At 39.2% G+C, this 13,929-nt stretch overlaps 1 protein-coding gene across 9 annotated transcripts in view; it reads right to left on the bottom strand.

Annotated features, from left to right (window-relative positions):
- LOC140480553 (uncharacterized) overlaps positions 1-13,929 on the bottom strand; it is a 72,567-nt gene that overhangs the window by 16,502 nt on the left and 42,136 nt on the right. For all 9 annotated transcript variants that reach the window (XM_072575534.1, XM_072575525.1, XM_072575526.1 and 6 more), the window contains 2 exons: positions 8,262-8,289; positions 3,204-3,275 (listed from right to left, as the gene is read on the bottom strand). In XM_072575534.1, coding sequence (XP_072431635.1) covers positions 3,204-3,275; positions 8,262-8,289 — 100 coding nt within the window. The remainder of the gene's footprint in view (positions 1-3,203; positions 3,276-8,261; positions 8,290-13,929) is intronic.

Here is a 13,929-nt window from a genome sequence, read left to right as displayed (position 1 = left end):
ACTACCCTGAATCAGTCCTTGCCTTTCCAAATACATGTACATCCTGTCCCTCAGGATTCCCTCCAACAACTTGCCCACCACCGAGGTCAGGCTCACCGGTCTATAATTCCCTGGCTTGTCTTTACTGCCCTTCTTAAACAGTGGCACCACTTTTGCCAACCTCCAGTCTTCTGGCACCTCACCTGTGACTAGCAATGATACAAATATCTCAGCAAGAGGCCCAGCAATCACTTTTCTAGCTTCCCACAGACTTCTCGGGTACACCTGATCAGATCCTGGGGATTTATCCACTTTTAACTGTTTCAAGACATCCAGCACTTGCTCCTCTGTAATCTGGACATTTTGCAAGATGTCAACATCTATTTCCCTACAGTCTATATATTCCATATCCTTTTCCACAGTAAATACTGATGCAAAATATTCATTTAGTTTCTCCTCCATTTTCTGTGGCTCCACACAAAGGCCGCCTTGCTGATCTTTGAGGGGCCCTATTCTCTCCCTAGTTACCCTTTTGTCCTTAATATAGTTGTAAAAACCCTTTGGATTCTCCTCAATTCTATTTGCCAAAGCTATCTCATGCCCCCGTTTTGCCCTCCTGATTTCCCTCTTATGTATACTCCTACTTTCTTTATACTCAATCTATCCAGTCTATACCTGACATATGCTTCCTTCTTTTTCTTAACCAAACCCTCAATTTCTTTAGTCATCTAGCATTCCCTAAACTGTGCAGGCCATAGTTCGTTTTTTTCAGGGAGCTCCTTATGTTTTGCCTCCACTTCAACCCTAACCTTCTGATCTTTGGCCACCTGCTGAAGAGGAGGAGTCTGTCTGCATACTGCCAGCAGATCAGCATTCTCTCTACGAGATCTCTATGGCCAATAGCAATTTGTGGAATGGTTGTCTGATCCTATTGCCTGCCTCCTTTTTATGGTTACTCTTATGCCAGCATAGCTTTAGAGCACACTTCAAGCATTCTGTGACCAATGAACATTACAGGAGCTGTAGTGCATGAGGGCCCCCTCCCTAAAATATAATTTCAATCGAAATTTTCTTTAAAATAGTCTTTTATTATGTTGCCCCTCCAGTTTATTCGAAATAATGTCTTGAAAAAGATTATAAAGAGAGTCAGCTGAGACATGTGGGGTTGTAATTAGGAAAATAAGACTGCAATTTACTTATTTTAGAAGTAAACATTAATTCTGCAGTAAGCATTAATAAGCTGTTAATAATAATGTAAGAAATCGCAATGGAGATTGAAGGGAGATGCTACTGTGTAGATGTCATTCTAAGTCTAAGAGCTTAAATAATTCAGCATATACTGAAGAAACAGGTGATTTTAAAAAGACCCGAGACTTTTCTTGAGCAATGTTGAACGCTTATCTTCTTCTGAGACAACCACTACAATAACAGATGGCGTCAGTGAAATAAAGGCCCAGCTGCAGGTGAGATCACTGAGGAAGCTTCAACAGCAGAGAAAGCCGCAGGGAAATTATTGAATTAACTATCCAGCAACTGGAAGCACTGAGAAATCAAAAAACATGGGAAGCAACCTCCAACGAAAGAAAGTCATGCTGGAGACCCTATAGTTATTGGAATATTTTGGGCATGTGACACTGCAACAACCAATTTAGAAGTAGAAGAACTGGTGCAGATGATTCACTAGTTACAGCAACACTGCCGGGCTAGCAGCCAGACCACTTAAGGACTATTAAGGAACAGAACTGTCTTGTTTCATATTTCACTATCTGGCTTGGATCTATTTAACTGTCATCTCCCAAATGTGTTCCCATCTTTTCCAGAACTCCATGTTTCTAGGAGGTTTCCCTGCTTGCTACAGGACCAAACAGCTAAGTCACAATGATATTCTTCTGACAGTAGACATTTCCTTCTTGACCTGGTTGCAGCCTTTGACAAGATTGACCATTCCAACTTCCTGCAAGGGCCATTCACTGACATCCAAGTGTGTGACTGCTTTCACGTGGTTCTACTCAACAGAATGCCAGGCAAGGATAGAGAAGCAAGTGGTGTACTTCTCTAAGAAACTAAACCAGTATCAGAAACAGTTGGAAAGACAGTTCTTGAGATTACTGTTTACTCTTCAACACTCTGAAGTCTACATTTGACAAGGAAACAATAATTCACACTGATTATAATCCATAAGTTTTCATTGAGAAGTTTAAAAATCGGAATGCAAAACTATTCAGATAGAATCTTTTGTTGCAACCATTAACTGTGAGGAGGGACATAAGAGAAGTTTGCATTGTTGTTGGATAAGTAGCAGATGAAATTCATATTGGAGAAGTGAGAGATGATAAAATTTGGTAGGAAGAACATAAAATAATATAAAATAACAGGTACAACTCTGAAGTGGGTGCAGCAGCAGTGGGACCTGGGTCTGTGTGTGCATAAATCATAATGCAAGGTAGGACTTGTTGAGAGAATAGCAACAGGAAACAATAATTCCTGTGCTCGATTCATATCGGCGTAGCATAGAGGAGCAAGGAGGTAATATTGAATTTACACAAGACTCTAATTCTGCCTCAAGAGCTAGGTATTTCATCCAATTTTGGATGACATAGTTAGAAAAATGCAAGGGCACTGGAGAAAGCAAAGGAGAGATTTACTGTAATGGCTCCAGGCATTAGGAATTTCAGTTGTGAAGATAGACTAAAGAAGTTGAATTGCTTTTCATGGAGAAGAGAAGGCTCACAGGGGACCTGGTTGAAGTATTCAAAATTCTGAGGGGTCTGGACAGAGTAGGGAAGGAGAAAATGTTCCCATTTGTGAAATAATTGAGAATGAAAACACACAACTTTGAAGTAATTAATAAAAGAAGCAAAAATGATGCGTGGAAAACCTTATCATACAGCCATGGTTAGGTTCTGGAATGCACTGGCTGACAGTGTGGGGGAGGCAGGTTCAATTTAGGCATTCATAAATGAATCAGATAGTTGAAATGGAACAATGTGTAGGGTTGCTGGAAGACGACAGGAATAAGGAGCTCATTTGGACAGGTGACATAGGCACAATAGACAAAATGGCCTCCTTCTGCGCTAAACATTACAATAAGTGTTATATTGCTACAATATTATTTTTAAAAGTTTGTATTTTGAATTATAGCAAGTTGGCTTTGAATTATAGCAAGTTGGCTTCAGCTCTCTACTGAACTTTATTAATGACAGGCAAACTGAATTCAAACTCACCAAATAGTTATAAAGCTTCTTTCTTTTACTATCAATCACATCAGGAAAACGTGGTGGCTGGGAATAATCACCCTTCAAGATGGAAAAAGAAAACTCATGAGTTCACAATTGCTGTATAAATAATTATCATTGAACATATATTTAATGTTCATTACAAGTTGGAAGAACAACTGGTAGAAAAGTAGATTTGATAGAGACCTGGACATCAACTCTGTTATATTTTCAGTAGTTGGTTTATTTTCCCAAACCGTCCAACTAAATAGCCCGATGAACGTCTTTCAAAATATAAAGAAAAGTAAATTCTTACATTTATATTCTACACTTCAGAAGAGACACATTCCCTTCCAAAATAGTATTATCCACAGGAGAACGAAATCAGCAGAACAAGTAACAGTTTCTATATGAAGAACCTTTTCTCAATACTGCTGCTACTTTCATGGATGGTTTAAAAAAAATTCTAAAACAAGCGTAAAACATGTATTACAAATAAACGCATTACATGTGTTGTAATTATGACAGGGAAAAGTTTATAAAAAAAGCTGTAATCAAGAAAGCTCTTAAGCCGATCTTCAAAACAAAGAACATAAAAAAATGTTACAAAAGATCTTGATATAGGTACGGGATACTATAAACGTGAAAGTGTTCCATCTCCTAGCAGAAACGTAAATTCAATTTTAATCAAGTTCCATGCAGATTTTGTATTAGGTTTCTTCAGGCATTGAGCAAACACAGGTAGCAGCTTAGAACAGCAGATTTTGTCTAATATTAACTTTGTTCAAGGGAGCATCTCATTTATTTCAAGCAAAATTTTGATTTCAGGCCCCTGTAACACCGCTACAAATACCTTAAAAAGTGACACCTTGCACAATCAAGCATAACTGAAAGGTTATATGATTCATGACAGAAATTTCCCTGATAATCAGAATTAGTTAACAAGGTTTCTGAGATGGGCATACATGATAAAACCAGTATCCACTTCTTGGAGTCTGGTGAAGAAACTGTTGCTCTTCAGGGAAGATAGTTTAAATGAATTTGACAGAGGAAAGGGAACTAAGACAAAGGAGAGAAGAGAAACAAGTTGCATTAAGAATTGGAAATTAGAATGCATAGAAAGAGGAGAGCTCAGACAGCGAAGGGATGCAAAGCAGACGAAGGAAGAAATCTTGCACATAAACACGGCAAATAAGGGTGAAGAGTTCAGGCCGAGGTTATAAATGGCAATTATGTTAACTGGCAATAACAAAGACTTCACTCAACTGAGAGAGTAATGAAAATTCAAATTTCAAAGCTACAATGTATACAGGACATTTCTCGAAAGAACAACAGAAGTGAAATATTGATCAAACAGATATTATTACAAAAAGGATAATGTTTTTGATGATTCAAGAACTTTTTAATTGAGTAAAGGAGAAAAGAGGAAATGGATGTAGTCATATTTTGTTTGCAAGCGAGATTATTGGCAATCAAGTGCCAGCTTTTGCTATAACCCTTCCAACTAACCACAATTACAGGACATCAGCCATGGAAGTCTGAAGTTGTGCTCTGTCACTCAGGGTTCTGACAGATTGTGCTGTGATTCCTCCAAAAATAAGCTATCGCTAAAATCAGCGACAATTTCAACTTCATGCCCTTACAAATCCCTTAAAAAGTAACATCCGGCTCAATGAAACATAACTAGGTTTTTAAAGGTTACACAATTCATGACAGAAATTATCTAGCAACATTGCAAACAACAACAGATTCAAACTTTATTTAATGTATCTTCAGAATAATTTAATTTCTATTTTCACCCCTTGCGCATGTCCTAATCTTCATTGTGCTCTGTAAAACAATATTTCAAAGTTAATTAATTTCAATGCTTTTACTTCTCTATTTGGGGTGGAGAGTTTTATTTAACTCCTTTAATGTGATTGTATGCTTGGGCATCCTTACGATATTGAGAAGTGGTATGCTGTGGATGCCTGGTAAACAGTACAGCAGTTTATTATAATACAACTACAAGGCATTAAAGGTGAATTTCTCACCACAGAAACCAACAGATCGATCAGCAAGCCTTTTTTTTATTCATTCACAGGATGTAGGTGTCACAGGCCAGGCCAGCATTTATTACCCATCCCTAAATGCACAGACGGCAGATAAGTATCAAGCATATTATTGTGAGCCTGCAGTCACGAGCAGACCAAACCAGGTAAGGACAGCGGTTTCCTTCCCTAAAAGGATATTAGTGAACCAGAGGGTTTTTTTTCTGGCAATCACAATGGTTTCATGGTCACCATTAGACTCCGACCTCCAGATTTTGGTTGAATTCAAATTCTACCAACTGCCATGGCAGGATTTGAACTCAGGTCTCCAGAACGCAGGATTAACTGTCTAGCAATAATCACACTAGGCTCTCCCCACCCTGCTTTGTTGCTGACTGCAAAGCATTGTCCAACATGAATAATCAAATAGCTGCAACATGATGCAGAAATCTGCAAGCAAATTTCATAAAATTTCTAAAACAGTGTAGTTTAGTGGGGAAGTTCAATTACTCCAAAAAAGAATGGAGAGAAAAGAATAAAAGAAACAGCATGAAGGGCAATAACAATGAGTCATTTCTGATATTTGTATGCAAACATCTTGATCCGTATATTTCCAGCTCAACAAGAAAAGAACCACTTCTGAATTTATTTCTAGGAAATTAAGTTAGGCAGATGGGGCAATTTCAGTGGGAGTGCATTTGGAAACTAGGGATAACATCATCATTAAGTTTATAGTAGTTAAGGAAACTTATCACAAGCAAATACTAAACTGGAAGATGGATAATTTTAATGTCTTGAAAAGGGATCAGCAATTTGGACAAAAATAAAGATTGGCTGGAATATCAGTAAAATGGTTAATAGAAGCTTCAGGAGAACATAACTATAGTACAGATGAAACACTGGGTGAGGGGGAACATCCTTACTGGGATAGCATGCATAATTTCAAACTTTGAAGATGTCAATGTAGTTAACAGTGAAGAGGATAGTAGCAGATTTCCATAAATGAGTGAGAGAGACACATATGGCAAATGGAATTTAATGCAAAGGTATATGAAAATGACATCATACCAGATCATAAGACTGTTCTCTCATTAGAGAGATATGACTGGTGGTAGTTGAACCTGCTTCAGATGAGGGGAGAGGTTGAGAGACAGAGATCTTCATGATAACCTCAGCCACTGCAGGCATTAAACTCATGCTATTGACATTATTCTGCATGTCAAACCAGCTGTCCAGCCAAATACATTTTGTAGGAAAAATGAGGAATGGCAGCATTGACACTATACAATCTGAAATGGGATGCTTAAAACAATGCCTTGAGATGTACATAGATATATTCTGAAAGCTGGTATGAAAATTTAGTTCCTTGTGAACAGAAGCAGCTGTGATCCTAGGCTTCATGGAAGGGTCGGCAAGGTTACACCTCATTGAATACAGGGAGAACTAGCCACTTGGATACAGAAGTAGCTCAAAGGTAGAAGACAGAGGGTGGTGGTGGAGGTTCTTTTTCAGACTGGAGGCTGTGACCAGTGGATTGCCACAAGGATCAGTGCTGAATCCTCTACTTTTCATCATTTATATGAATTATTTGGATGTGAGCATAAGAGGTACAATTAGTAAGTTTGCAGATGACACCAAAATTGGAGGCGTAGTGGACAGCGAAAAAGGTTACTGCTGATTACATTGGGATCTTGATCAGATGGGCCAAAGGGTTGAGAAGTGGCAGATGGGAGCTTAATTTAGAGAAATGCGAAGTGCTACATTTTGGAAAAGCAACTGTACAGCACATTAATTAGGCCACTTTTGGAATACTGTATGCAATTCTGGTCACCTTCCTATCAGAAGGATGTTGTGAAACTTGAAAGGGTTCAGAAAAGATTTACAAGGATCTTGCCAGGGTTGGAGGATTTGAGCAATAGGGAGGGGCTGTATAAACTGGGACTGTTTTCCCTGCAGCGTCGGAGGCTGAGGGGTGATCTTATAGAGGTTTATAAAATCATGAGGGGCATGGGCAGGGTAAATAGACAAAATCTGTCCCCTGGGGTGGTGGGAATCCAGAACTAGAGGCATAGGTTTAGGATGAGGGGTGAAAGATATAAAAGCAACCTAAGGGCAACTTTTTCATGCAGAGAGTGGTGCATGTGTGGCTGCCAGAGGAAGTGGTGGAAGTTAGCACAATTGCAACATTTAAAGAGACCTCTGGATGGGTATATGAATGGGAAGGATTTGAAGGGATATGGGCCGGATGCTGGCAAATGAGACTAGATTGGATTGGTATATCTGGTCAGCACGGACAAGTTGGACAGAAAGTCTGTTTCTGTGCTGTACATCTCGATGACTCTATAACTGAGCATAAAGGGAAGGACCTTGTGCTCAACGGTTATAATACATGGCTTGATCACACCTGAAAATTAATGTGCCCAAGTCAGAGAACCACATGATTTAGAAGGCTATCAAAAACGTTTTAAAAATATTGGAAAAGGAGATTGACAATAATGATGCTTTAGAGTTGAGACTAACAAATTTTAAATAGAAATGCTCAGAATTCTATTAGTTTTTGACAGAATATATTACTGCAAAAAGAACTGGGGAAATATTTGAAGAAATAAATTACAGATAGTTATGATGATCTAGAATACACTGACGGAATTGCTGAAGGAGGAAAATTCACTAGAAATGTTCAAAAAGGACTTTGAAACACATATATTTGAAATGTAAAAATGTATAGAGTTGTGGGCAACTACTGGGAAGAACTAATTACATAGCTTTTTTTTAAATAAAAAAGCCAATGCAGCTATGATGGGTGAAAGACCGAATTTCTATGTTGTATCATTCAATAAAAAGGCTAATTTAACAACAAAATGATTTAAATGATTTAAATTCAAAAACTGAAATTGCTGAAAAATCTTAGTAGGTCTGGCAGTATCTGTGGAAAGAGTTAGCATTTTGAGTTCAAATAATCCTTTTTCAGAATTGAAAGAATTCACCCAATTTCTGAGAAGTTGGCAACTATTAGATCCATAAAACAGTGGCCTACCTTTTTCTGCATCCGGTGATCAGATTTTCTGCAGCATAAACAGAAAAAGTTTAGTAACCTTGATTCTTTGGGACAATTTCATTAATTCAGGTACAAAATGAACAAAGTATTAAAAACATTTAAATAGTGAAGAGCAGAAGGCAAAAACTAGAAATGTTTCAATACAAATAATAAAACTGGTTGCATATTGTTCATGTAGCACTGTGTAAATGGCTGACTAAATTTAACAATTCAGAAGTTCAAAACAGAGTAGCAAGTTTAGAAACTAGACAAATCATTTGGTCAAACTCAGCAACATCTATGTGACTTTAGACCGATGTTTTCACAGTACTACTCATTTTCTTTTCCGAGAAAAAAAAGCTACTACTACTTTTTTAAAAACACGAACTTTTGATATAATCATCTAACTGCAAACAGAAATAGCAAATTCCTCAGCAGACAGTTGAAGCAATGATTTTATAAGCATTGTTAGCCTGACCATGAGAAAACAAGCCAACTTTCAAAAGGCTTTTGACAAGGTCTCACACAAGACATTAGTAGCAAAGTTAAAGTTCATGGTAACAGAGGTGATGAACTGATGTGGATAGATAAATGGTTGGCAGACAAGAAGCAGAGAGTTGGAATATACAAGTCCTTTTCAGAGGGGCAGGCAGTGATGAGTGGCATACCGCAACATTCAGTGCTGGGATCCCAGCTGTTCACAATATACATTAATGATTTGGATGAAGGAATTGAATGCGATCTCTCCAAATTTTCAGAAGACACTAAGCTGGGTGGCCAAGTTCACTGTTAGGATGATGCTAAGAGGCTGCAGGGTGACAGGACAGGTTCGCTGAGTGGGCAGGTACTTGGCAATTGCAATATAATGTGGATAAATGTGAGGTTATCCACTCTGGTGGCTAAAACAGGAAAGCAGATTATCTGAATGGTGGCAGTTTAGGAAAAGGTGAGGTGCCATGAGACGTGGGTGTCATGGCAGAATACTTGCTGAACGTTCGCAATTAGGTGCAGTAGGTGGTGAAAAAAACCAAATGGCATGCTGTCCTTCATAGCGAGAGGATTTGAATAGGGATATCTTGCTGCAGTTATACGTGGACCTGGTGAGGCCAGACCTTGATTATCATGAGGAGAGAGCTCATTAAAATATATAAAATCCTGATGGGACTGGACAGGCTAGATGCGGGAAGAATGTCCCTGAAGTACAGAACTAGGGGTCATAATCTAAAAATAAGGAGTAAGACATTCCATACTGAGATGAGGAAGAATTTCTTCTCTCAGAGTTGTGAACCTATGGAATTCTCTATCACAGAAAGCTGCTGGGGCCAATTTGTTAGATATATTCAACAGGAGGCTGGACGTGGCCCTTGAGGCTAAAGGGATCCAAAGGGAATGGAAGGGAAGCATGAGTGGGATGCTTAAATCAGCCATAATCATATTAATTGATGGTGCAGGCTCAAAGAGCAAAACTGCCTACTCCTAGACCTAATTTCTATATTTCTGTGTTAACAATGCCAAGGATATCAATCAACTTAAGAACAGAAACTGCAGTACAACAAGTACAGCAAATTAATTTTTGCATCCCAGTTCATTCATGAGGTTTGTCAATTTATGGTATCAGAACCATGATTTTATTTTCCTCATGCACGATCAACTTCAGCTTTGAAATCAGAAAGAGTGAACAAATACATTTTCTTTTTAGAACACTGTACGCATTTGTACTTTGGAGAGGCTTTCAATATCTTCAGGAAAAATGTAACAAAATTGTAACAATTTTAAATGTCTCTCAGCTCTGCACTGATCAGTTGATTAAAATGGAATGAGGTTAATACAGATGTTTAAACGTTTTAACGATAGCTGATTAAACAACTTCAATATTCAAAGCATTCACTTTACCTGAACAACACAACCAAACATGTAACAGCAACTTCAAAATTGTGTGCTCACTTGAACACACTAATCAGTTTGAAATTTATTTTCTATTAAGAACACAACTGTCCTCCCTAATATTTTCACACAATATCATTGGACATGGTACCATATTTATGGTCTTTGGCAGCAACTTCTCGGCTACAAGGATGTTTTTCCCATGGTAACATGGCAAGTACAACAAGTGAAATTAGCTAACGTCTTGCTACATTCTCAAGATTTGTATACTTTCTACAATTCCTCTAGTAACATAATCCAGTACTTGTCCACCAATTCTATTTTACTAATTGTATCTAGGATAGCTTTCTGGTTGGCAAAATGGAACTGAGCAGTGTGCCAAGTGGATTGGTATGGTAGCCTCAACATTTTATAATTTAGATAAATGGTTGCATGAGGGGACTGAAGGAAGGTGAATTAGTTGACAATGCAAACATGTAGCAGAAAGGGATGTAGAAACGTTAAGTGAAGTTCTGGAAAATGGAGTATCACATAGGAAAATGTCCACTTTGGGAGGAGAAATAAAATGGAAATATATAATCTGAACTGTGAAAGATTATCAAAAGAATCTTGGTGTCCCAGTGCACAAATCACAAAAGGTTAATAAGCAGGTGCAGCATAATTAGAAAATAGCAGAATGTTATTGTTTATTGTAAGGGATACTGAATGCAAACGTTGGGAGGTTATATTTTCTATCCAGGACATTGGCCACATCTCAATATTGCCTACAGTAATAGTTTCATTTAAGGAAGGATGAAAATGCAATGCAGACAGTTCAGAGAAAATTTCCTAATCTAAGCTGCTCCAACAAGAAGGACTGGACAGGCCAGGCTTGGATCTGGAGTTTTGAAGATTAAAAGGTGACTTGGTTGAAACTTTTTTAAGATTCTGAGGGGTCTTGATAGGATTCACATGGCAAGGTTATTTCCTCTTGTGGGATGCCATGGACTTGCTATTGTGCAGGATAAGGTTAAAGACTGTTGGGAAGACAGTCAGAGTACAGTACATGCCACCTTGGAACAACAGGCTGTACATAATTTGTGCATGGGGATATAGGAGGTTAGGTAGATGCTGAGTATGGTATATGTGCAGATGAAACAAATCCAGTCAGTTCAGTTCTAAGCTGGACTGAGACTACTATATGACGTGTTGCCTAGTTGCTGTGAAGGTGGCGGATTTCTCAAAATAGCTTGAAAAGGATATTGAAGAGGATGGTTAGGATAGAGCTGTTATGGATCACATTGGGCCAACAACATAGGAAAAAGGCAAATAATCCAGATTAGAGAGTCTCAAGATATGTCCATTTTTCAGAATGTCTTTAAACTAGCAACGTTGGTTAGAGACAAAAAAAATTACACATTCTGGAATCCAAAATAGACAAGCAGGAGGCTGGAAGCACACAGCAAACCAGGCAGCATCGGGAAGTGAAGTCAACATTTTGGGTGTACCCCTTCTTCAGACCTGGGGGGGTGCTGCAGATAAAAGGGCCGGTGGGGGCAGGGTGGTGAACTGGGGATATGATATGTGTAGACAGGTAGAGGGTATGATATAGTTGGTCAATGGGAGGAATGAATCTGTTTGATGGCAGGGAGCAATGAAAGGGATGGGGAGAGGTTGGGAGGGGAGTTGGAGGGTGGGAAGGGGGGTTGGGAAGGGGGGTTATTTGAAATTGGAGAACTTAATGTAGAGTCCTCCAGGCTGTAGACTGCCCAGGCCAAAACGAACCACAGCGCAAATTGGAGGAACAACACTTCATCTTCTGCCTGGTCAAACATGGACAAGAAAATCTCCTGTTTACCGCATACCCTCCTCCCTCAGCTGATGAATCAATGCTTCTCCATGTCAAACAATACTTAGAGGAAACACGGAGGGTGGCAGGGTACAGATCATAGTCTGGGTGGGGCTTTCCGGGTCCACAACCAAGAATGTCTTGGCAGCAGCACTACTGATCAAGTTGGTTGTGTCATAAACAACATTACAGCTAGACTGAGTCTGAAATAGGCAGTGAGGGAACCAATGAGAGGGAAAAAATGTGTCCCCTCATCCATCCAACTACTGAATCTGTCCATGATAGAATTGGTAAAAATGACCATAGTCCTAGTGGAAACAAAGATGATTCCACAAACAGTGGGTCAGGTGAAAGATGGGGGAGCCCTAAACATCAGTGGAAAATGTCAGGCTGAAGCAATCACAGCCACCTTCATCCAGAAGTGTCAAGTGGGTAATCCATCTCGGCCTCCTCCAAAAGATTCCCAACATCACAGATACCAGTCTTCAGCCCAATCAATACACTTCACATGGTATCAATAAACAGTTGGAGGCACTGGCGAGTACCAAAATTATGTGCCCTGATAATAATGCAACAATAGTAGTGAAGATTTGTTCTCCAGCAGTTGCCACATCCCTAACCAAGCTTTCCAGAACAGTTACAACACTGGCATCTACCCAACAATGTGGAAAATTACCCAGTTATGTTGTGTACACAAATAAACAGCACAAATCCAACCTAGCCAATTATTACCCATCAGTCTTCTCTCCAACAACATTAGAGTGATGGAAGGTGTCATCAATTGTGCTATCAAGCAGTGCCTCAGCGATAACCTGCTCACTGATACTTAGTTTGAATTCCTTGAGGGCCACTGAGTTCCTGATATCTTAAACATTTGGTTCAAGTATAAAGAAAGAAGCAGAACTCTAGAGGTGAGGTGACAGTGACTGACCTTGATATCAAGGTTGTATCTGACCACATGCGGCATCAAAAAGCCTAAGGGAATTAGTGGGAGCAAACTCTGCTGGATGGAGTCACACATGGCACAAAGGATGATGGTATTGTTGCGCTATGACTAAAGTTGACAAGATGGCTGCCTGGGGCTTTTTAACTGACACAGGATTGCCAAAAGGGGTTGGCAGCTAAATACAGATGTTCACAGCCAGACTGGTGGTCTCCATAAAGAGATACTGGATAAAATAATGTAAGGTCCCATGGAGATCATGAAAGAGTTGTGGTGAGAAGAAACATTAGGTAACTTACTTGGGTTTCTGCAAACAAACAGTTCTAAACACATATGCATTTTAATAAAGGGCATTTTTGAAAGGCCTAGTTAAGCCAAGGTCTCAAGTTTGTTATTTAGCAAAAAGCAGAAGGAAAAGTCTGATCCTGCAGTATTCTGAACTTTTTAGATAATTCTAAGTTAGAAATGCAACCAAAAAATTAGAGTGAAAGGATTAGTTGAATTCCTTGAACAAGTGGCTGTCGACAGTAAAAGAAGCTAAGGGCATCATTAGGAAGATTAAGCAATAAATGATGTAAACACAACCTCTAGAAGACTACCAGCACAGGAAGTGGGCACAAGAAGGTCATAAAAAGGGACTTCAGGACTGGAGGGAGATTAAGAATTGAAGCTTAAGTGCAGGTGTGGATAAATTGAACAAATTCCTCCATCCAAAGAACAAGGGAAGAGTGACAAGCACAGGTTACAACATACAAACTGAAGATGTGCTCGGTAAAAACAATGACTGCAGATGCTGGAAACCAGATTCTGGATTAGTGGTGCTGGAAGAGCACAGCAGTTCAGGCAGCATCCAAGTAGCTTCGAAATTGACGTTTCGGGCAAAAGCCGCTTTTGCCCGAAACGTCGATTTCGAAGCTACTTGGATGCTGCCTGAACTGCTGCGCTCTTCCAGCACCACTAATCCAGAAACTGAAGATGTGGTTATGTCCCAAAGTTATTTCTGGAATCTAAAC

Source organism: Chiloscyllium punctatum, chromosome 8, assembly GCF_047496795.1.
Source record: "Chiloscyllium punctatum isolate Juve2018m chromosome 8, sChiPun1.3, whole genome shotgun sequence".
In the NCBI taxonomy this organism is placed as follows: domain Eukaryota; kingdom Metazoa; phylum Chordata; class Chondrichthyes; order Orectolobiformes; family Hemiscylliidae; genus Chiloscyllium; species Chiloscyllium punctatum.
Note: the sequence above shows the minus strand (reverse complement) of the source record. Positions and strands in the feature narration are given on the sequence as shown.